Below are 21,213 nucleotides of genomic sequence, written 5' to 3' on the forward strand. Positions count from 1 at the left end.
TTTGATCTATTACGGATGTATAAGACAAAAACATTCAAGTAAAACAATAAAATCAAATAATTGTAGAAATTAATTTAATTAAATTATCTTTCAAATTTAAAAGTTAGAATTAATTAGATTCAAATCTCCCTCTTAAACACTTTTAGTAAAAAATTATATATAATTTATACGTATTTATTACAATGTCTTAAAGTTCATTTGATTTTTTTTGAATTTGGACATAAATTATAAGAAGGGGTTAGTCAATTCAAATAAATTAAAATAATAAACACTTAAAGAAATTAATTAAATTGAAAATATTTCTTAATCAATAATTTAAAAATAATAAAATCCAATATTCTATAAATATAACATTTTTGTTTATTATGAAGTATCTAGTATTGTCTCGAGTTCATTTTATTCACTTTTGAATTTAGACCTAAATTATAAAACTGACAATTAATTTAGAATTACATTTAGAATATAATATTTACAAATAAAGTAAATCGTAAAACTGATAATCAACATTTATTTTATTTTCCGAGAATGCTTATACACTAATAATTACACACTCTATTTCCATCACCGATCATTTTCTCTGTCGTCTTTCTAATATATATCTTTTTATTTTTATTTATCTGTAAACTAAAAGTAAAACTCTAAAGTCTACACTCCGCCGAATTGGAACACCACACACACAGTGCTGTCGTGTAATTCCCAAAATAAATAACGAACAAGAACCCTAATTTTCATTGCAATTGTGTTGGTAGGGAGTGTAGGGCAGATTGCGTAGAATCGGAAGATGGAAGAGGAAGAGCACGAGGTGTACGGAGGAGAGATCCCTGACGAGGGAGAGATGGAAGGAGACATTGACATGTCCGCCGCCGACGATGAAGCCGCCGTCGACGATGACGCCGCCGTCAAGGAGCTCGACGAGATGAAGCGCCGATTGAAGGAAATGGAAGAGGAAGCCGCAGCGCTTCGCGAGATGCAAGCCAAGGTCGAGAAGGAGATTGGCAGCGTTCAAGGTTTTTTCATTATCCTCATTTTAACTCGTCAATTTTACGACGATTGATCGCTATTCAGAAGCTTAATCATATTTTATGACGATTGGTAAATCCTAAGCTCACCAGGTCTCGAATAACAGCCACTTTAAACTCATATTTTGTTATTATTGATAAAACCTAAAACACGCCAGAGCTTGAATAAAAACCTATTTAAACTCATGCTTGTGATCAAGGTTTTAAATTGGGGATGCGTTCCTGCGGGAAATTGCGGACAATAGCAGCTATCCTGCTATTCGCTTTACCGCTGTAGCATTTTGGGTTTGGACTGCACATCACTTTTTGAAATTGATAATTACGATTATTTCTTAGTTTCTAATCAAAGGTAATTTATCTGATATTTTTTTTTATATTATATTTAAAATATTGGCAAAACATGATACAAAATGTCTTTTGCTGAAGTATGTTTTTCTGAAGTCTATTGATTTTACCAAATCATGTGACTACTATCTAAATAGAGTTGCATCATTATTATTTTTCATCTTCCAGATTGAATCTCTTTTGCAGATCCTGCTAATGCAGCTGCTTCTCAGGCAAACAAGGAGGAGGCAGATGCTCGGTCTGTTTTTGTTGGCAATGTATGAATCATCCTATCCTATTTTTTATTTTTATCATCGTTAGTTTTTCAAATTGAATCATGGTTTCCCATCTCTACCTTATTTATGTGTAAGTTTGCATCCTACTACTCTTTTTTAGTTGAATACAAAATCCTTTTGTCTTTTCCTAATCAACTTAAATGACAAGGCATGATTTGGTTATTATGAACTATATTTTGTATTTATTTAGAAGTCTTATTTTGCCCATATTGTGTGAATCGAAACAGACCTGCTGGTTTGATTGGTTGAACCAATAACTGATCTGCCAAATAGTTTGGTCCAATCTTTTAACTAATAACTTACAAATTGCCTATTAGACCACCTAACTGAGTATGAATTGGTCTGAAATTTATTGCCCTTGTTTATCACCAGGGATAACAGACTTGTCTCAAGTTAGGTTATCTATTCAATCAATATCTCCATCATCTGTTAATTTTGCCTGGTTTTGAAGCATTCTGTAATTCTATTAGTTGTCAATAGAAACTTTAGTTGACTGGGTCTTGAACTGAATTCTAGATGCTTATTTTCATTGTATTCTTTTACTATGATACATTTGAAAATGCATATTTTTTTGAGTGAGTAGTGTTAAACTTCGGAGACAGGGTTTGACTTTTGTCTGACTATGATCGCAGGGTCATTCTTATTACTCGGGTTCTATAATTAGCGCAGGGAATCTGGGATGCTTACATTGTATTTTGTGTGTGGGACAATGTAATTGGTGTTTCTTAGGGTTGTGCTAGAGAGAAAAAAAGAAAGTATATTGTGTTTATGAAATTTATTAAGATATCACATGAAGGAAAACAAAGACAAAAAGATTGAGGAGAAAAAAACTAAGTTTATGAAAAGAAAAAAGGAAAGGAAAGAAAAAACATTATACAGAAGAAAAAATAGATCAAACTGAGAAAAAAGAAGAAGAAAGAAATGAGAAATAGAAGAGAAAGAAAAAATAAAGAATATGTTGAGGAAACTGAGTAGCATCTCATGGATGGCTGAAACTGGTACAGCTGGAGTAGAATGTGTTAAAGATGCATCAACTTCACTCCTGGAGGAGACAGCTTGTGGTTCTTTTGGAAGAACATTCTGTAAGTGTTGGGCATGCAATCCTAGTCATAGAGCCCTATTGTTGACTGTAGTGAGGTCTGTGGTGCCTTTGTTGTGTCATTTGGCCAATGTGCCAATGGGTATGCAGCTGTTGCTTCCCTACTGGCCTTTTATCTCATAATTGTTTTTCATCTGTGAATTAGACTACCTGATATTTGAGGCTTTTTCTTTCTCATTTAAAGTAGTTACACAAACATTAAGTTGCAAGTGAATGATTATTTTGCATTCTGTTTTCCCTTTACCCCTCTTCCATCACTCCTTACAAAATCCGAATAGTGCAATTTATACAGAAAGGGTCAGAATTCTGACCTAATATTGTTAAAGCTTTGCTTGGTCATCCTTTACTGGCGATGCATTACTTGCTCATTCTTTGGGGGTAACTTGGCGGATCCAGAAATTTGTTTAGTGGGGGCAAAAAAGTAGTCCATAATATTTTCATACAAAAGTTTTTACAAAATACATAATTTCATGACAAAAAAATCTAAATTATCCAAGTTTCTTTAAATTACAGCTACCTTCTACACATATCAATGTATTTTCTCTTTTATCTCTTATAACTTGTTACCTTCATTTAAAAAAAAAAACAATTGTCTTGTCTCTTGTGGGGGCAACACTATTTTTTTTGTGGGGGCATTTTTTTTATTAAAGATGTTTTAAGTAAAAAAATTGCTTATGGGGGCAATTGCCCCCATAATGCTGTCCGCCACTGTTGTAGCCCAGAAAAGGTTCGTGCTATTTTAAATTGCTATGAGGAGGATGAAACTAAGGAGTAGAAGGCGAGAGTTTTATCTAGAGTTTGAGAAGAGCCTGTAAAATGACTATGAACATCAATTAAAATTACATCCATAGGGTGCATAGCTTGGTTAGGTTTTGTGTTTGGGATGCCATCTTGTTTGGAGGTGGTGGTTCATGGAGTTAGAATTGTTGAAATTCTTCTGATGTTTGAGTTGGGGAAATGCACATTTCTGTGGATGTTGTAGTTAGAATAATTGTTCATCAATGTTTGAGATCTAAGGTGGCCTGGCATACTTTTTTAAAATAAATAGAATGACTCAGTTTGAAAGGGTTTATGGAGTAAGAATTGGTGGAATTCTCCTGTTGTTTGAGGAGTTGGGAAAATGCATATGTCTGTTAATGAGTTGCACTAATGTTTGAGATCTAAGTGTGGCCTGGCATCCTTTAAAAAATAAAATAAACTAAGATAGCTTGATTTTTAGTGTAAAATGGTTATGTTCTGATGTTTTCAGACTGGCTGAAATTTTATGCTTTTAATTTTGTGTTCCTTTCTTAGGGACAAGTAATAATGTAAAGATTTCAATAAAAAGAAAAGTACTAATCTAAAGATAGAATTGAAGAATAAGAGGAACTATTCTCTGGAGTTTCTCATATGAATTATCCTGAGTAATTTATTGAATTCCCCATTAAATAAATCATTAAATTAAGTTATAACCTTTATTTTTCATTTTTACTATAAGAGTGGTTGTAAGTAAAGATATTTGTGTAACATTATAAATTTTTACTGAAACAATATTATTGTTTATATGAGATCTGTAATTTTGGAATCTAGTTTCTTTCTTATGATAACTGAATCAAGTTTAAGCCCCCCTTTTGGATTAACATGATATTATTGGCATCAAAACCCCTTGAAATTGATTTGTGTTTTACAGGTTGATTATGCATGCACACCAGAAGAAGTGCAGCAACACTTTCAGTCCTGTGGTACTGTAAACAGGGTCACTATCCTGACAGACAAGTTTGGCCAGCCTAAAGGTTTTGCTTATGTGGAATTTGTTGAAGCTGAGGCTGTTCAAGAGGCTCTCCTGTTGAATGAATCTGAATTGCATGGCCGTCAATTGAAGGTTTCGATTGAGTTGTTATTTGTATTACTGTTGTTGGTTTCAATTGCTGTTGTTTCAACCAGCCAAGAAATCATTCTTTTAAATTAGTAGTATTTAATCATTTGGATACTTTCCAGGTTTTGCCTAAGAGGACCAATGTTCCTGGAATGAAACAATATCGTCCTAGGTGCTTTAATCCTTACATGGCGTATGGCTTCAGGAGGCCATATACTCCTTACTTGTATTCCCCTTATGGGTATGGGTATCTTTGCATGTCTCGTTTAAATTTGCATGTTATGCCCTCTGTTGTTTTGAATTTTCGTTCATTTTCCATTAAATATCCTGCAGGAAGGTTCCTAGGTTTAGAAGGCCAAATCGTTACATGCCGTACTACTAGAAGTCTCATTGGAACGTGTTACATTGGGAAGATGGTGCATCCTGGAGCAGAAGTTTTTTCATTTGGGCATTTGACACTATCTTCATTCAGTATTATATAGTGATGGAGAATATTACCGTGAATTTGTCTTAGGATGGTCTTGAACCTACATTTTTCTTGCGTAGTTCTTGGAAGATGGTTTACAATTGCCATTGAATATTATGTTAGTGACTTTTCGGTCTTTATAGTTTATACTAACCTAAGATGTACCCTTCGGTAAAATTTGATCAAATTAGAGATTGAAATATTTATGGCGTTTTACTGGAGCATTTAGGTCGTAAGACAATTTCGATCTCCCCCCCCCCCATAGCAGGGTGTTTAGGGAACAGAAAGGTGTAAGGTGGAGTGTATGTGAGAATGTGCCCTCTTAAATACAAACATGTTTATCCAAACAGAGAAGGAGGAGACCGAGGAAAACTTGCTTAAAGTGATTTGAAGCTCTAATTCTAGGCTGGCTTTTGTGCTGTATCAATGTGTCTATGTCCAAATATTTGTTGCCACTTTTGATGTTATTGACTGTCGATATGATCTATTAAGCTAAGTGACAGAGGAAATGATTTGTTTCTATTCAGGTGAGACTGAGAAGAAAGATTTGAGTTGACTTTTAGTTAAAAATAAAAATAAAGCACGTTAATTTTTGTAAGTTTTGTTACATGTGGTGCTAAAAATGAGTTGAGCAAGTTCTCATGCTTAATAATTATCACAATTTTATAACTGGCTATCTCAATTACCCATGCTTAAAGATGTTATAGCTTATAAAATGTTATATGTATAAATCCGAAATAGTTGTAACATTAAGGGATTGTTTGAAATTTATGTTGATTTCTAATTATATTACAGTCATTAAATAAAGTCTCAAATCTAATGCATAAAGAAATATTAAACGGAAACATGATAGTTTGTAAATTTAATATTAAAATGATTTTCCATTTTTCTTACAGTATTGTCTTGCTAATTTTTCTATTTATTAATTTGCTAATTAAGTAAAGAAAATATTAATTGTTAATATTTTTGAAATATGAAATATTTATGTTTTCATTTAATTCATTTTTTATATAAAATATTAAAAAATCAGTTTAAATATTAAATCAATTAAAGACAACACTTAAATAAGCAAATAGAATAAATCACATTTCCCAAATTATTGATCAAATCCTCTACTCAGTGCCAGTGGTGATATGGGAATGCTGCATTGCATATACTCGATCCCTCGAAGCTATCGTCACCAAAGTTCAGCTCAGAAACCTACCATGATATGATATGATATCTCTGCTGCTGCCTTCTATAGCCATACTCCAATCAATGTTGTTTCTTCTACTCCATACCATACACACTAACTAACGCAATTTGCAACTTGCAACAAACCATGCTACTCACGTGTTACCACCATCCCTTCCCTCATTCACTTTCTTCAACCTCAACCCACTCGCTCTTCACCACAAACAGAAACTGCAACCTCTCTCTCTCTTTCTCCATCGTAACCTCGCGCCCTCTCCACCTCACAACGCACACCGCTCACCGCTTCAATTCCCTCACAGTTCGAGCCGACTCATTTCGCCTCCGATCCGAACATGCCGCCGCCGATTCCAATTTCGACTCGCTCCTTTCGCTGCTCGAGTTCTCGTGTCTGCTCTCTTCCGCCATATCCTCCGCTGCCGCCGCTGTGCTCGCGGGTTCCAAGAACGAGCTCATCGCCGGGATCGGTGCCAGAGCTGCTCCGTTCGGCGGCGCGTTGCTTGTGGTCGGGGTTCTGGTCGGCGCGTGGATTCGGAGGCGGCAGTGGAGGCGCGTGAGTGTGGAGGCTGGGAAGGGCGGGTTGGAGGTGAACTTGCTGGAGAGGATTGAGAAGTTGGAGGAGGATTTGAGGAGTTCCGCGACGGTTGTTAGGGTTTTGTCGAGACAGCTCGAGAAATTGGGGGTTAGGTTTAGGGTTACGAGGAAGGGCTTGAAGGATCCCATAGCTGAGGTAACTACTCTCATTTTCCTATGCTAGTTTTGTGATTCTGGTTTTGCACGTGTTTCTATGTGGAATGTGTTTGGGGAGTGAGTTTGTTGGGGTTCCATTCGCCGAGCATATGTAATGCTGATGCATGAATGACAACTTCAAATGGTTACAGATTTTAAGCAATGAGAAGTGCGCTTCTGAAAGTCTGGGGTAATATGGTGTGAGTAATGTGATATGAAGTGAGTTTGTTTGATTGGATGATAATAAGGCTTATTGAGGGAAAGCTTTTTGATATAAGGCTGGTGGCATAATAGCTTTATTATTTTAAAACAATAATAAGTTGCTGACAAACTCTGAACATTATGATTCATAACCAAATTTAGCAGCCCTTCAAATTAAAATTCATAACAAAAAGACATAAATAACCTGTATTTTCTTCCCAAAGTCCTTATTAGAAAAATAGATTTGTCGAATCATCACTGGATTCAGTTCCATAGCTGTAGTCAAGGATCAACTTTCCTAAAATCTTAAGCTGTTAGGTAGAAGCCCATGAATGATTTTTATATCTTGCACACTTGCTTAGCCTAGAGCACTTTGAGCTTGTAGTGTGTGCTTAGCCTAGAGCACACTGGCTTCTTTTATCTTGCATTGAAATTTAACTTCGATAAGAGTGGGGGTGGCAAGGATTGAACTGCAATCCTAATTACTTGGTTGCACATCAGAGATTAGAGAAGATTGATGTGCATCCTGGTGAAGTAAATTATACTAGCTTTTGTGTCAATTATATGGATTGGATGCCAAAATCTGTCAATACGTTGTTGCGGAAGCACAACCAGACACACACTTGGTTATGGATGCCTTGGAATCATTTTAAATACTAAAACTTCTCCCAAAAGTTTAAGCTGTTAGGTGGAAGCCCTATAACTTTCATCTTACAGGTGTCCAAACTTTCATCTCCTTCATTAGATTTTGGTCTTTCTTAAACATCATTTTAAGTACCATCCAAATCAACCACCATCTATTCGGTATCCTTTTGCTCCTTACTAAGCTTGTATTAGCCATTTGGTTCAGATTTCAGGTATTTTTACTTGCTTCTCTAATACCAGCTGCCCTTGCTAGTTGCCATTCCTCATGTATCAGTTTTTCATTGACATCCCCATAGAAGTCTCCATCTTCAACATTTTCATCAATACATGGTGCAATACCCATTGATGATCCTCCACTAACTCTTCTCTCTTTTTTTTTTTTTTACAAAACCCCACGCTGCTAATAGTCAGTGGTCGCTTTTTTTTAGAAGCTAGTCAGTAGCCGCTTAAAACCAATTATTTTGTTTACACTATGGTTTGTGATTTACAGTGCAGCAAAAACACTTGAATTTGTTGTTGGTACTTCTAAATGAAATATATTGTGAAATATTCTATATTAACTTCATTCGTATTTTGTTTTTTAATATTTATTCTTTGCATCTTTCTGTACACACACACACACACATTTAAATTCTGCATTGCCATTTTGTATCATCTTGGATACAATACACATGAAATACCCATATGGCCATACCTGGGCCACATGTATTGAATAAACTCATGTTTGTGGTGCGGCATGTACTGAATTTCATGTTAATTCAATTGCTAGCACAAGGAAATTTAAAATGTTTTTGTTTGTAAAAATTAAGAAAATTGTACACTAAATGTTTGTTGGCCTCCCCTTGGTAACATTTTAAATGAATGGTCGAAGTTCAGTATGTTGAAAAATCTGACTGGAAAAGATATCTAATTATTTTTTCATTTCTTGAAGACTGCGGCTTTGGCCCAGAAGAATTCTGAGGCTGCTAGAGCATTAGCAGTGCAATCAGACATTTTGGAGAAGGAACTTGGTGAAATTCAACAGGTTTTACTAGCAATGCAGGTAATCCTCCCCTCCTATGTTATTTAAACTCTGCCTGGCAGTGCAGGCACAATTTACAAATCAAATGTGCATGTAATTGTGCTTATAATTTAGGTTAAAAATGTTTTTGGACAAGTGTAGGCTATCTCTTGAAGGGTAAGTGGCATATTGCTGATAGAAGGAATTAAAACATAAAAACTGCAGTAACCAAAAACCAAACTTATAAAACATAGGGACCAAAAGGTCCAAAACCAAATTTGAGTAGACTATAGGGATAAAAAATGTATTTAAAGTTTAAACCTATAATTTATATTCACCTCTCTATATTTTAGAAGTATGTGGGTGTATGTTAGAAAACTATTGGCCTGTTTGTTTTAAAGTTGGGTAGAATTATAGGCGTTAACATACTCAGCATAATTGGGATATGTATTCAAATTACTGTCACAAATTTTTGCGCTTGGAACATGTGCAGTGTGGGAAATTGATTCTTGGGTGTAAAACAAGTGGGTGTATTTAGCAATCCCCACCCCTCTCCCTCTCCCCCCAAAATGCTAAAACACAAACTACTAAATCTTTCAGTGTGTTCAAATATAACATCTTTTTTTTATTTTCTGGTAATGTAAAAAGTTGTACATTGACCATGGATCCAGTTTGGCCGTATATGGCTTAGTAAAAAATTTCTTGGCCGCTTTACTTTGCAAAGTATCCTCATTTTTTTAATCATTGAGTTTGAATTGGATGGTTGTGTCTGAGCGTTCATGTAGGAACAACAGCGAAAACAGCTTGATCTGATTCTTGCAGTTGGGAAAGCTAGTAAGCTATGGGAAAGCAAGCAAGAAACCAATGAACGACATGATACGTTAGAATTGTCTAATTCAGCTGAGGATGGGGTAAAACAGGAGGTGCACCAAATATGAAGATTGGGTTAAAATAAGGGGAAATTCCTGAAATTTGAAAGTGACAAATCGTGGTGCAATATTTTTGTTTTTTTTTTCCGTGTACACTGTATAATCGATTGTTACACAAAATCAAAATTACCAGAATTTTATCAGCACATAAATAATGATTATTCGTTTTTCTAGAGTACCTCAAATTTGATGTGGATACAGGTGAGAAGAGATTACACGAGAGTCAAGACAAACTAATGTGGAGGCTTTTGTTGAACTCTGTCCAGTTATAGGGTAAAAGTTCAGCAACGTATCTGTTGGGTTCTTTGTGCTTGTGCATGTACACTCTGAATTCAAGTTTGTAAGCTGTTATCCATCAATTTTCTTTCTACATGCTTAAGTTGGTAGTTATAAAGGCTCGGTATAACATTTTTTTCTCTCACCTGCATGTTTCTGTATCATATTAAAATGAACCTTCAATATTCATTGATAAATATTGATAATGTTAGTTGGTTAAGGCCGTGAAGTAAAGGATTCATATCCTTTCAAGGTAATTACCCTAAGTAAAATCTATTCGATTCGATGCTTCAGCACCTCCTATACACTGTTGACACTTGACAGCGGAACACCCCCCTTTAAAGTTTAAATTATGTACCTCTTTAAGATTTTATAGTCGAAGGACCTCGCGATATAATTTTTCTGTAATCAGCATTTCAACGAATGTTTTCTGCCAAGCCTATCGGGCCCTGCTACTGCTAAACAGATTGGTCCTATCCGAAAAGTTCTCCATGAACTCTGGACTATAAAGAAACCAGTTTGTTTATCTGCTATGTTCAAATTGGCATCCCCTCGTGAAGAATTTGTGAAACTCAACTCTAATAGGACTTTGAATTTGCAAACTAAGAAGGCTGTTGCAGGTTGCATCCTAAAGGATCACCTTGGCCATCTTATAGTAGGCCTCATCTTTGGGATCGTGTACCGTCATAAAGGCTGATCTTTGGGGTATTCACGAGGGAAAGGGACTACAGCTCACACTATCTAGATTCTAGACTCTAGAGTTTTGATAAGTGTAAAATATGAATTAATTTGATAGTCAATTTTGACTAATAAATGAGTGTAATTTTTTCACTTTATTATTATTTTTAATGAAACAATGAAGAAATTAACATTTTTGATATTTTTTTATTAGCAGAAGTTATGAGAAAAAAGAATTGAAGTGCTTTGAAGAGAAATTGATACAAAAATTGGAAGAAAAAATCTTGAAGAAAAAATGGAAGGAGTAGACAGCTCGTTCAGCGTGTCACACAGGCTTAGCGTGTATATACTGAGTCTCAGAGCTATCTAAAGTCTATTCATCTCTATTGTGTGGTTTGATCATCTGTGCATTTGTTTTTAGGGATTATACATTGAAAAACGATAATGTCTAAAGTGCATCTCAACATTGCATCACAAGGGATAGAGTGACTTTGTTGTGTCTCTAAATACATCTTTATACGTAATGTTGTTTATGATTCAATCTTTGCAAAAAGATTTAAGAGAAAATATATAAATTAGACTCTTCATCATAAGGGACCAGGATTAAGCATATTAATATATGTGGGTGGAAATTAGGAAAGCAGTTAATAGAGAAAAAATATTAATATTGCATCAAGAGTAGTTAAACATGTTAGACTCCAACATTATCACATTCTGAACTCATCTTTTTGCATTTAAATTATTATTTCTTATTATTTTTTTCTTTTTTCCTTTTATCCTCAATTTTTACATTTACAATTTCTTTGCTCTTCTACTTCTTCTCTTGCTTACAAATTGAGTATTTACCAATCCAAATACAAACAAAGTTCATATGGACTCGACACTCGATCTTTCGTTTTAGTCTTTATTATTTTGATAAAATTGATGCACTTATCAATCGATTAACAAGTTTTCAAAAGGATTTTAGTGGGTAGTGATTCACTGGTATTGGAACGTTAGCAAAACCATTTTTCCATCACACTTATATAGTGCATCTTTTGAAGAAATGATTAGTTTTTGTTAACTTTTAGAGCTTTTAACTTTTAGAAATAATTTCAACCAATGTGCTTACTTGACTTGGTGAAATGGAATTCATATAAAATATGTGTACTACAAAATTAAGTAAAAAGTAGATCGATCTTGCCTAGAATATCCTCACTAAACCAGCTTCCCCGCTAAAGTCAAAGCTCTTGTGCACCTTCCTTCAAAGAACAAAGAGAATTTGGTATAGATGTTCCAAAATTCATTCTAGACAAGGTCAGTCGACAGAGAATGTTTTAGGTTTCAAAGTCATTCACGGGGACATGGTGTAGCACTATCCCATCCGTGCTTCTTTGTGGACGTATGCTCTCACGTTTCACACGGCTGATTTAATTTTGGGTTGATTTCCATTATTTTTTTTGTTTTTATTATTTTTTTAGGTAGATTTCTACGGTTTATAAGTTTGTAAATTAACTTTCAAATATTTAAGGTAACTGCATGTATCAAGATTTAAACTCAATTATTTGTAATTACTGTGTCGTTTAATTATAAATTATTATATATGATAAATTTATTTAATTATAAATTATTATATATGATAAATTTGTAAGATAATTATCCTGAAAATCATAATAACAATAATTTGTGATAGGATGACCCTAAAACTTTTTTATACCATTAAACTTAAATTATAAAGCCTTATTTAAAATTTTCAATAGATTATAAAACTTATAAAAGCAAAGGTTAACGAGTTTTATCCTTCCAGATAGAATGATCTCGGCGACAATTTATTAATCTTTTTAAGTTTTTAACGGTTGGTGAATCGAAGAGTAACTTGTCTTAACTAAACATACTACTATTTTTTTGGGGTGCTACGCTAAATTGTCTTGGATTGCCTACAAGGCTACACTTCACATTGCAATTATTCACTTCCTTGTTTGTGGTCACAATTGTCAAAACTATCAACGCCACTAAATCGGGGATTGCATGTGAATGTGTGTGAACCCCCACCTTTAGGACTTTGTTTTCAAAAATAAAAAAATAAAAATGTATATTCAGTATTTTAGAGCAAGCAAGGATTTGGAAGGGACATTAAAATAGATGTAAGAGAAGCAGCGTGAGTACCCTTGCCTTTTGTGCGACCTTTTTACTCCGCTAATGGTAAAGCTAATTGAATATTCGATTAAAAAGCAGTGAAGCAAAGAAAAAATTGCTTTACATTTCTTGTTTTTTATGATTGATAAGCTCAGCACATCATTTGTGACTGGTGGAGTTTTTAGAAAAATGGGTAAAGTAAAGGCTGTACAAAATGGAAAGATTTTCATCTTTGCAGACACACCTTTTTTCGTCCTCTCAGTGGCAAAAAAGATGCGTAGCTAGGTCTGGTCACTCATACAGTCACAATCCCTCTCAGTGCAATGTCAATACTCTAATGGCAACTTTGACTAATTGAAAGCTGTAGAGTCACTGCAAGGAATTCCCAAACCTCGAAAAGGAAACTGAAACGAGAATAGTTTCACAAGCCCAAAAACTTATTTGGTGTCAAATGCTTTCTTGATGTGTGCTAGATCAATCTTAGAAATTCACATTTTAGGATTATGTGACAACCAAAAAGTTCATAAACAGCTTATGTTAAAATGTGTGTTTATCTATCAGAACTTTTCAACAATAACCTATGTACTAAAATTGACGTTGTTACACAAAAACATCAAAGCAAGAAAAAAATGCAATTATTATTATTAAATTTTCAAATTGATTCTTATTGTGTAATTTTTTTAACAAGTTTTACACTTATATATTTAAATGAATCCCCACACGCCACTAAATAATATGCTTAAGATTTCAACAGTTTTATATGGCATTTTGGTCTCAAAATTATTTTTGCAGCAGAAAAAATGTCAACGTGATTTCCCTAATTGTGATTAGAATTAATTGAGAAGTTACTATATGATTTTGATATGAAATGTTTACAATTTGTGAAATTCATAAAAGTCAAATTTAATACGAGTCCCATTCAAATCAACTTAACATGGAGTATCAACTATAGGACCACTTCTGCAGGAGCTGTATTTGAAAGAAAATAGGTAACAAATACAAGTACTTAATCATTCAATTTCATCGTCCTCTCTACACTATACAAACTTGAGAGATCAGTAGCAGTAATTCATACTACTTTACATGCAAAAAAAAAAAAATCCAAAATCCTCCATTAGATCGAATCAAAATGATTGATTAATTTACATCTATGAAGCACGGACACCACAGTTCCTTGCCGTATCCGGATATGACACCGACACCGATACCGACACAACACCGATGCCTGTGTTCGGGTTGAATTTGATGTATTTGACAGGTGTCCACGTATCCATGTCCGTGTCATGTCCGGTATCCGTGTTAGTATTGATGCTTCTTAGATTTACAACACATTTTTCTGTTAGCATTAGCAAAGACAAAAGCCACACAAAGCACTTGCACTGGCCGCCATAATCAGGTGCAAGCAAAGTAGTAATCAAAGTCAATGACAGTCAAACAGAAAAATCTCTAAACTGAGAACTGAGACAAAAATTAGTTAGCATAATAAATGCGAATTTGAACTACCCCCTCTTGTCTGTGATATTTTTAAACACGCAGAAAGGACAAGGGGCATTTGTTATCTATCCACGACGCAGTTTCTAATAACCAGGCTCAAAGTCTCAAGCCCTCAAACTACTAATAGAACACTGTCCAAGGGGGGCCCCTTGATACTGATGTGGATTCTCCCAATTTGCTTAACCCTCTTGAGTCGTTCCTTTCACTTTTTTCTGCTACACTCTGCACTCTGCACTCTGCACTGCACCCTCTCTCTCTCTCTCTCTCTACTTGCTTGCTATTGCTGCCAACACATCTTCCAATTATGTACCTCTCTTCTCCTCTTTCTTCAGGCTATACGCCATGAGAAGAAAAGCACTACTCGACACTGGAAAATAAATAGAATAAAAAGCCTTCTTCCTTTTGGTTGGGTTCTTCTTCACATCACAACTTGCTAAAGTTAATTTCTTCAGAGGCCACTGGCATTCGGATCTCAGTTAACTTACATTAAATTTTGGCCACCTAGTTTTCTCTTTTAGATGGGCAGTGACTTCAAGGGGTGGTGACTTGATCACATGCATTTATGGCTTCACTTAATTCATATCATTACTACACAAACACCTCCTTGCTCATCATACTTCTTCTCCATAATTTGTTCTCTCTATCTCTAGCTTCTGCCTCCAATCACCCTCAGCCTGCAATTTCTACAAGGGTAAGCTTTAATCTAAGCCATGTTTATTTCCCTTGATCTTTTTCCCATAACCGCTTAAACTGTGTATATAATACATGGTCAAATATAATAAGGGTATGTAGAAAAATTAATTAATTTGGTTTGTTTGTTATGTGCAGGAACTGTTATTTGAGGAGAAAAACAGGCTAGGTTCAATTCCTCCTAGCTGTCATAACAAGTGCAATGATTGCCATCCATGCATGGCAGTTCAAGTGCCAACTTTGCCAAGCCATGACTCTAACCCTCCAGATCTTACCAAAACTGCAGCCATGGCAACTTTTCTTAACCCTTCTTCTCCGCAAGGCAACAGGTACTCCAATTACAAGCCATTGGGATGGAAATGCCATTGTGGTGACCACTTCTTCAACCCGTAATTATAAATTTGTAAAATGGCCCTCTTATTTTTTTTGTTGGTTAAATTTTAATATTTGTGGCTTAGGGATCAGCTAGGGTAACAGATTTGCGTCAGCATGGATCCTATACATTGGAGCTTGATACACTTGTACATAGTTTGTTAGACCTCATGATTTCCAACTTTATTATATTGTTACATCTAAATTTTGAGAAAGTTATTACCTTTTTCCTGCTTTTGGGTCTTTCTATTAAGGATTAATTGCTAATTTTGTGTCCCATCAAAACAGACAGCAAGAGATGTTGTGTTGTGTCTTGTCCATTTCAAATGTCTTTTCTTTTCCCTGATTTCTTTTTGGTTTTTGGAACTTATCATACTGTGAATTTGTGAACCTATCATACTATGATAACCTTTTCGCTTATCTTGCAATTTTTATTGCCTGCGAGATGGTACATGTTCACAATCACACCGTTGTTTTTATACGTCTCGTAGTCCTATGAGTGATCCCCTACCTTGTCTGTATATTTTACTCATTCTTAAGTGTTCTTAGAGCAAAAGATTTCTCTTAATTGTGAATCATCATCAAAAGATTTCACTATAATGAAATTGTTTTTTTGATAATATTGTCAAAATATTTTTAAATTAATTATTATTTTTAAAAATAAATAAATTATCTAAGTCCACTCTTAATCAGAAGTAACCTTACAAAATTGACATATTATTAGTGTGAAGAATTCTGCACTATCAACTAATGAAAAAAATTAACCAAACCATATCGGGAATACTCTATTTATAAGAATTAAAAATATATTAAACTCATTTTAATATTATATATGTTTAAATTATAGATTTTTTTGGACTAATTAGGTTATTAATACAAAATATTCACATATTTTGTGGATATCTTTATCGAAAAATTTGGTTAGTTGTTTCTAATATGACTTTTCCTTTTAATATTACAAAATCAGAATACAAAAATCTTGCTTAAGAGAGTCAAAAGGAAAGTTCGATTTAGAAAAAAAAAGTCTTCATGATATATTGATCTAAGGTTTGATGAAAAAGATATATGCTCGAATAGAAATGACTTTGAAAGTATATTTGTGTAAAAAAAGAGAAAGAAAAAGAGAAGGGACAAGGTAGAGAATTCAAAATCGGTTTCTATACTCATGGTCAACCATTACACATTATGAGTAATTCAGTAACGGGTAGGATGGGTCCAAGGTGCATTTTTTTATTACTATCCAACAATTTGATTTTCAGAGGCAAATTAATTGAATGAAAATATTATGCCTCATCCAAGTCCAACAAATTTGCAGTAGTAGAAGACAGTGTACATGATACAATTTCTATCAATTTTCTCATATTATATTATCAAGTTTTTAAATTAAATGATAAAAATGTTTTATTATTAAAAAGTGTTAATTAAAAACGTTTTATTAAATCGAAAAATCATTATTATTTTTTAGTTAAAAAATAAACCGACAAAAATATAAATTTGACCCATACAAAGAAAAGCTTTATCACGTGAGTTTTTAAGCTCTCAACCTACCAACCAATTGTAGGGACTGAATCCACCTTCGGGTATCTATTAATATTGTGGCATTTGATGTATTGGTTGAAATTCAAGATAATGTTATAGAATTTACACTAACTCATATTATACTCAAGAATTAGACTCTCTTAACGTATCAATCCATTTCAGCCTAGTTATGTTTGACTGTGAGAAGAAAAAAAAGAATAAAACTGAATAATTAACTTTACTCGACTAGAAGTCTCAAATCGGGGACAAAATTTACTCTACTCCACTAGAAAAAGTCCCACATCGATGTTTAGGAACAATTTCTTTCTAGGACGGTTTCCTGTGTTTTAGGCCAACTGGGATATCACAATTAACAACTCTCTTAAACAATTTGAGCATTTTGAGTTTGCGTTGCGCAGGTGATTTAATTGTTTCTTTCACCTAATAAATACCCCGTTAGTTTTCTTCCCATGTTTTTATGAAGTCTTATCGTGGTTGTTTCATAGAATTTACATGCAGGAACTGATATCAAACTCTTCAATTCTCGATTCTTACTGTAGACACACTATTGATTGGTCAATTTGACCTGTTTTATTTCATTGGAGGTGAATAGAGATTGGAGAAGGACTACCACTTAGTCAAGAACTCTCTTCTCTTAAATTGGAATTCAACATGGCAGGTTCTCTTATTGTTGCATATTGTATACAACACAAGAATTTGCCCTTAATCAACCTTGCTAAGTGATTTGCAACTCGACTCAAGAGTTTAACTATAAAAGATAACAATCTGTTTATAATATAAATTTTGAGACACACAACTATACCTTGTCATGTCACTTTGCTAATCTTTGTCACATCTGCACAATCGCTTACATGTCAATTCCTCTCAATTTTGTTTTTTCACTCATTGTTCTCCTTTCATGTTTATTATTGTGCATTATTCAATTTCAAACTTAATCTTCAGTTTAATATTAATCATTGTATTTTATTGTAATTCATGACTCAATTTCAACAGTTATAGTATTCGTTACTCTCTTTATTTCTCTTGCTGGCGTAAAACAATTAATTTATTTACTGCCTTTGAAACATCAATATGATTTCTTTGTAATCATCTAGAAAAGGCCTCTATGCTCTTCCTCTCACCCACCAAAACATTGGTGTATAATGCTTCTGCTAATAGAGTTTTGAAGTTCAAACCTTACAACATTTGATGCATCAATTAAACGAATCTCCAACAAGCATCCAAGCTGATATTCTTTTTTCTCCTTTTTCAAACAAGGTTGAAACCAAATTGGGGGTTTTGATTTTGGGTTTCCCTGGTCCATTTGGTTCCAACCCTATATGTTTGGAGATTGAAAAAAGATGGAAAAGGAAGTTGAATTAACATTAAATGTGCACGTATTTTACTGATTATTTTACAGATTACTGATTTGTTAGCAACAGTAAATTCCTATAAAATGCAGACTCATAAATTTAGATATAATCGGAGCCAAGGCCCAAAAAGACTACACAAGAACGAGCAGGCCCGTGCAAGACCCATAAAATCCCCCCATCCAAGTCATGCTTGCTATTACCTAACACATCATCAAGAAAGCTTAAAAACTGTTTTGGTTGGGTACGTCAGGCCCGTGCAGTAGTGCAACACATGGGGGGCACGTGAGAGCCCCAGTAGCAAGCTACTGTAGTGACTCTTTCCCTCAAAAAACTAATTTAATATCGTGTGAACCAATCACGCACAGATATTGAACTGATAAGAACAGGTCCTACACTTACACTTGATCTTAATCAAAAAGCCAAGAAAGGTATACTTTTTTATCTTATTCTTCTACTCTTTTTTTTTTTTTGTAGATTACATCACATTATATTTTTATCTCATTTTCTCTTTCTATCTTTCACTTGGTGTGTGCATATCATTTTTCTTGAATAAATGCATGACTATTTTATCATGAATTGTAGAAGACATCTAATGGTCGGTTAAGTTGCAAAGTTGATGATTATAGGTCAATTCAAATTGTTTGTTGGAAGATATGACCATGGCATCTTTGTAACGTTGGGTATAGGAAAGAATCGTTGTCCGCTCCCGTTCCTAACTTCCTATACAAGGTTCCTAACACTTTCCTTTGTACATTGAAATTGAGTCAACTTATATAAACTTCTCAATAACTAATTAAGTATTCTGAGTAAAAGAAAACAAATTAAATTAAAAATGCAAATGAAATATTTTTTATATAAGTTAATTAAAATTAAGTTCTATTGCAAAAACTTATTGTATAAATAACTTGCTCTTAAATAGATAAAAATTTACTATTTCATGTCACAAATATATGGCTGGCAAAGGTGTTGAAAATAAAGAGTCACTTCATTTTAATTAAAAAAAGAAAGTAAAAACGATTATTTAGGTCTAAAATAGATAAGGTCTGAAGTCAAAGTCTTCTGCAAACGATGAATTTCCAGGAAAGTAGAGTCAAGTGAAAAGATCTATTTAATATGCAGTGAGCATGAGGGGATCAATTAGAAATATTAAAGTTAATTAGCGTTGAATATGGAGAGTAAAAACAGCAAAGTTAAAGTTAATGGATTTCAACGATGTTGAAGAAATGATAAGTGGATAACAATACTCCTCGCATAAATTTTCGTAACAAATACTAAAAGAGAAATAGGAAGAGAACATGAAAAAAAGACCATTAGATAAAATAAGTAATAAGATAAAAAAAATTACAAAATATATTGCTAAAACCTAACAACTTGCTCTTGAAATAAATAAAAAACGACTATTCAAGTCACAAAATAGATAATGAGATTATTCAAGTCATAATAATGAAGTCCAAGTCTTCTGCAAACGGTGTATTTCGAGGAAAGTAGAGTCTAGTGAAAAGTTCTATTTATAATGAGAATATGCAAGGAGCATGAGGGGTTCAATTAGGAATATCAAAGTTAGGGTTGAATATGGAGAGTGAAAGCAAGCAAGTTAAGCAGAAGCTGGGGGTCTTGGATATCCTCAAGGAAGCTGTAACATTCTATGTCAGCAATATCAACTTCATTATCTTCACCTTTCTCAATTCCCTTCCTTTCTTTTTTGTCATGCTTTACTTTGAAATTTTGTTCCAGCAAACTATCGTTGAGACCCCGGAAATTTTTTCACTTCTACCTTTTAACGAAAGAAATCATGCCTATGAACTTGATGTAATTTATGATTACGGCACAAACATTCCTAGTAGAAGTTTTCGTAAGAACTATTTGCCTGATAAAAGTTTTAGTAAGGATTATTTGCCTGTTTTGATTCTACTTGGATTCATTTACTTGGTGCCTCTTCATGTTCTAGAGCTCTGCTCGGCAGTTGTAACTATGGATTCAGCTTCAAAGCTGTACTCAGAAGAGAATAACATGAGTGTCATGGATATGTTTAAAAGATCCATTGACATATCAATAATGAAAGGCACATTTATCACTTCTTTGTATATGCTCTTTTGGTCAACTTGCCTTTTGATTGCATTCCCATGGATGGCAGGTAACTGTTATGTGCTCTTCAGGGATTTAGGATACTACATATTTTTTGCAGTAATTTGTTTTTTAGTTTTTGTAAAGCTGTTGAAGGTGTATTTGGAATGGAGTGCTATTTGGAATATGAGTTTTGTGATATCAGTTGTGGATGGTATATATGGTATTGGGGCTTTGCGAGTTTCGTATTACCTCAGCAGAGGTAATCAGAAGAGAGGACTACTTGTGATGCTTGTTTTCTTTGCTTTGGGACTTTGTTTAAGGTTGTCATGTGTCTCCCTTGGATGCTATAAAGGAGGGTATGGGATATTTGTACAAATTGGGCTCCTCGCTGTGTTAAATACCCTGAAATGGCTGTCGTGCATGATTTACTTTTCTGATTGCAAGGAGAGGAAAATGCAGAAGAAAGTTGATGAGGAATCAGGTAAAGATCTTGCAAAATGATTCATTGAAGAATGGAACTTGGAGATAATTTGCTGTTATGTAGTGATAAATTTGTTTTTATGTGGAGTTAGTGATGAGAATTTGAATAATGTACAAGATGTGTAGAGTGGGAAATATTTATACTTCCATTTGCCAAAAGGAATGTAGGACTTCTGAACTTTTGATCAGGAATAAATTGTGAACAAATGATTTACGTCAAATGGCAAGCTTACAATAAATCTATTTTTTTTTTCCTGTCTACACTCTAGCATGAAAATTCTTTTTTCTATTTTTGAGTAGGGATGAAGGAACTGGTGGCCTAGTACTCAATCAATAAAAACAGAATGGGCTAGGAATGTTTGGCTAGAAAATTTGGAGACCGGTAAAGAATGGGGC

The 21,213-nt window shown here is 34.1% G+C and overlaps 4 protein-coding genes and 1 non-coding gene across 6 annotated transcripts; 4 read left to right on the plus strand and 1 right to left on the minus strand.

Annotated features, from left to right (window-relative positions):
* The first annotated feature begins 571 nt into the window (after positions 1-571).
* Positions 572-5,261, plus strand: LOC100809403 (polyadenylate-binding protein 2). Its single transcript, XM_006585200.4, has 5 exons — positions 572-1,007; positions 1,551-1,621; positions 4,408-4,599; positions 4,716-4,834; positions 4,927-5,261. Exons 1-5 carry the CDS (start codon positions 782-784, stop codon positions 4,973-4,975), a joined length of 657 nt encoding a protein of 218 aa, XP_006585263.1. The 5' UTR covers positions 572-781; the 3' UTR covers positions 4,976-5,261.
* Positions 5,262-6,124: 863 nt separating this feature from the next.
* Positions 6,125-10,113, plus strand: LOC100809936 (uncharacterized). 2 transcript variants are annotated; one of them, XM_003531294.5, is made up of 3 exons: positions 6,125-6,980; positions 8,757-8,867; positions 9,611-10,113. In XM_003531294.5, exons 1-3 carry the CDS (start codon positions 6,381-6,383, stop codon positions 9,761-9,763), a joined length of 864 nt encoding a protein of 287 aa, XP_003531342.1. In that variant the 5' UTR covers positions 6,125-6,380; the 3' UTR covers positions 9,764-10,113. The 2 variants fall into 2 exon arrangements, with proteins under 2 accessions (XP_003531342.1, XP_006585264.1); XM_006585201.4 differs by having other exon boundaries at positions 9,956-10,113.
* Positions 10,114-14,637: 4,524 nt separating this feature from the next.
* Positions 14,638-15,580, plus strand: LOC100306366 (uncharacterized). The gene is made up of 2 exons (NM_001400396.1): positions 14,638-15,008; positions 15,146-15,580. Exons 1-2 carry the CDS (start codon positions 14,880-14,882, stop codon positions 15,398-15,400), a joined length of 384 nt encoding a protein of 127 aa, NP_001387325.1. The 5' UTR covers positions 14,638-14,879; the 3' UTR covers positions 15,401-15,580.
* A 2,926-nt stretch (positions 15,581-18,506) lies between these two features.
* Positions 18,507-18,702, minus strand: LOC113002492 (U2 spliceosomal RNA). Its single transcript, XR_003268049.1, has one exon. It is a non-coding gene; the product is annotated as a U2 spliceosomal RNA (small nuclear RNA).
* Positions 18,703-19,842: 1,140 nt separating this feature from the next.
* On the plus strand, positions 19,843-21,072 carry LOC121175294 (uncharacterized). The gene has a single exon (XM_041018152.1). It carries the CDS (start codon positions 19,843-19,845, stop codon positions 20,836-20,838), a length of 996 nt encoding a protein of 331 aa, XP_040874086.1. The 3' UTR covers positions 20,839-21,072.
* Positions 21,073-21,213: the final 141 nt, after the last annotated feature.

This window comes from Glycine max, chromosome 8, assembly GCF_000004515.6.
Source record: "Glycine max cultivar Williams 82 chromosome 8, Glycine_max_v4.0, whole genome shotgun sequence".
NCBI classification, from domain to species: domain Eukaryota; kingdom Viridiplantae; phylum Streptophyta; class Magnoliopsida; order Fabales; family Fabaceae; genus Glycine; species Glycine max.

Bases quoted from the DNA above. Each gene is read 5' to 3' on its own strand.
- LOC100809403 (XM_006585200.4), top strand. From the start codon at position 782: ATGGAAGAGGAAGAGCACGAGGTGTACGGAGGAGAGATCCCTGACGAG. The intron at 1,008-1,550 runs GTTTTTTCATTA...TCTCTTTTGCAG, and splicing joins GGAGATTGGCAGCGTTCAAG to ATCCTGCTAATGCAGCTGCT. The intron at 4,600-4,715 runs GTTTCGATTGAG...GATACTTTCCAG, and splicing joins TGCATGGCCGTCAATTGAAG to GTTTTGCCTAAGAGGACCAA.
- LOC100809936 (XM_003531294.5), top strand. From the start codon at position 6,381: ATGCTACTCACGTGTTACCACCATCCCTTCCCTCATTCACTTTCTTCA. The intron at 6,981-8,756 runs GTAACTACTCTC...CATTTCTTGAAG, and splicing joins TGAAGGATCCCATAGCTGAG to ACTGCGGCTTTGGCCCAGAA. The intron at 8,868-9,610 runs GTAATCCTCCCC...GCGTTCATGTAG, and splicing joins AGGTTTTACTAGCAATGCAG to GAACAACAGCGAAAACAGCT.
- LOC100306366 (NM_001400396.1), top strand. From the start codon at position 14,880: ATGGCTTCACTTAATTCATATCATTACTACACAAACACCTCCTTGCTC. The intron at 15,009-15,145 runs GTAAGCTTTAAT...TGTTATGTGCAG, and splicing joins AGCCTGCAATTTCTACAAGG to GAACTGTTATTTGAGGAGAA.
- LOC121175294 (XM_041018152.1), top strand. From the start codon at position 19,843: ATGGAGAGTGAAAGCAAGCAAGTTAAGCAGAAGCTGGGGGTCTTGGAT.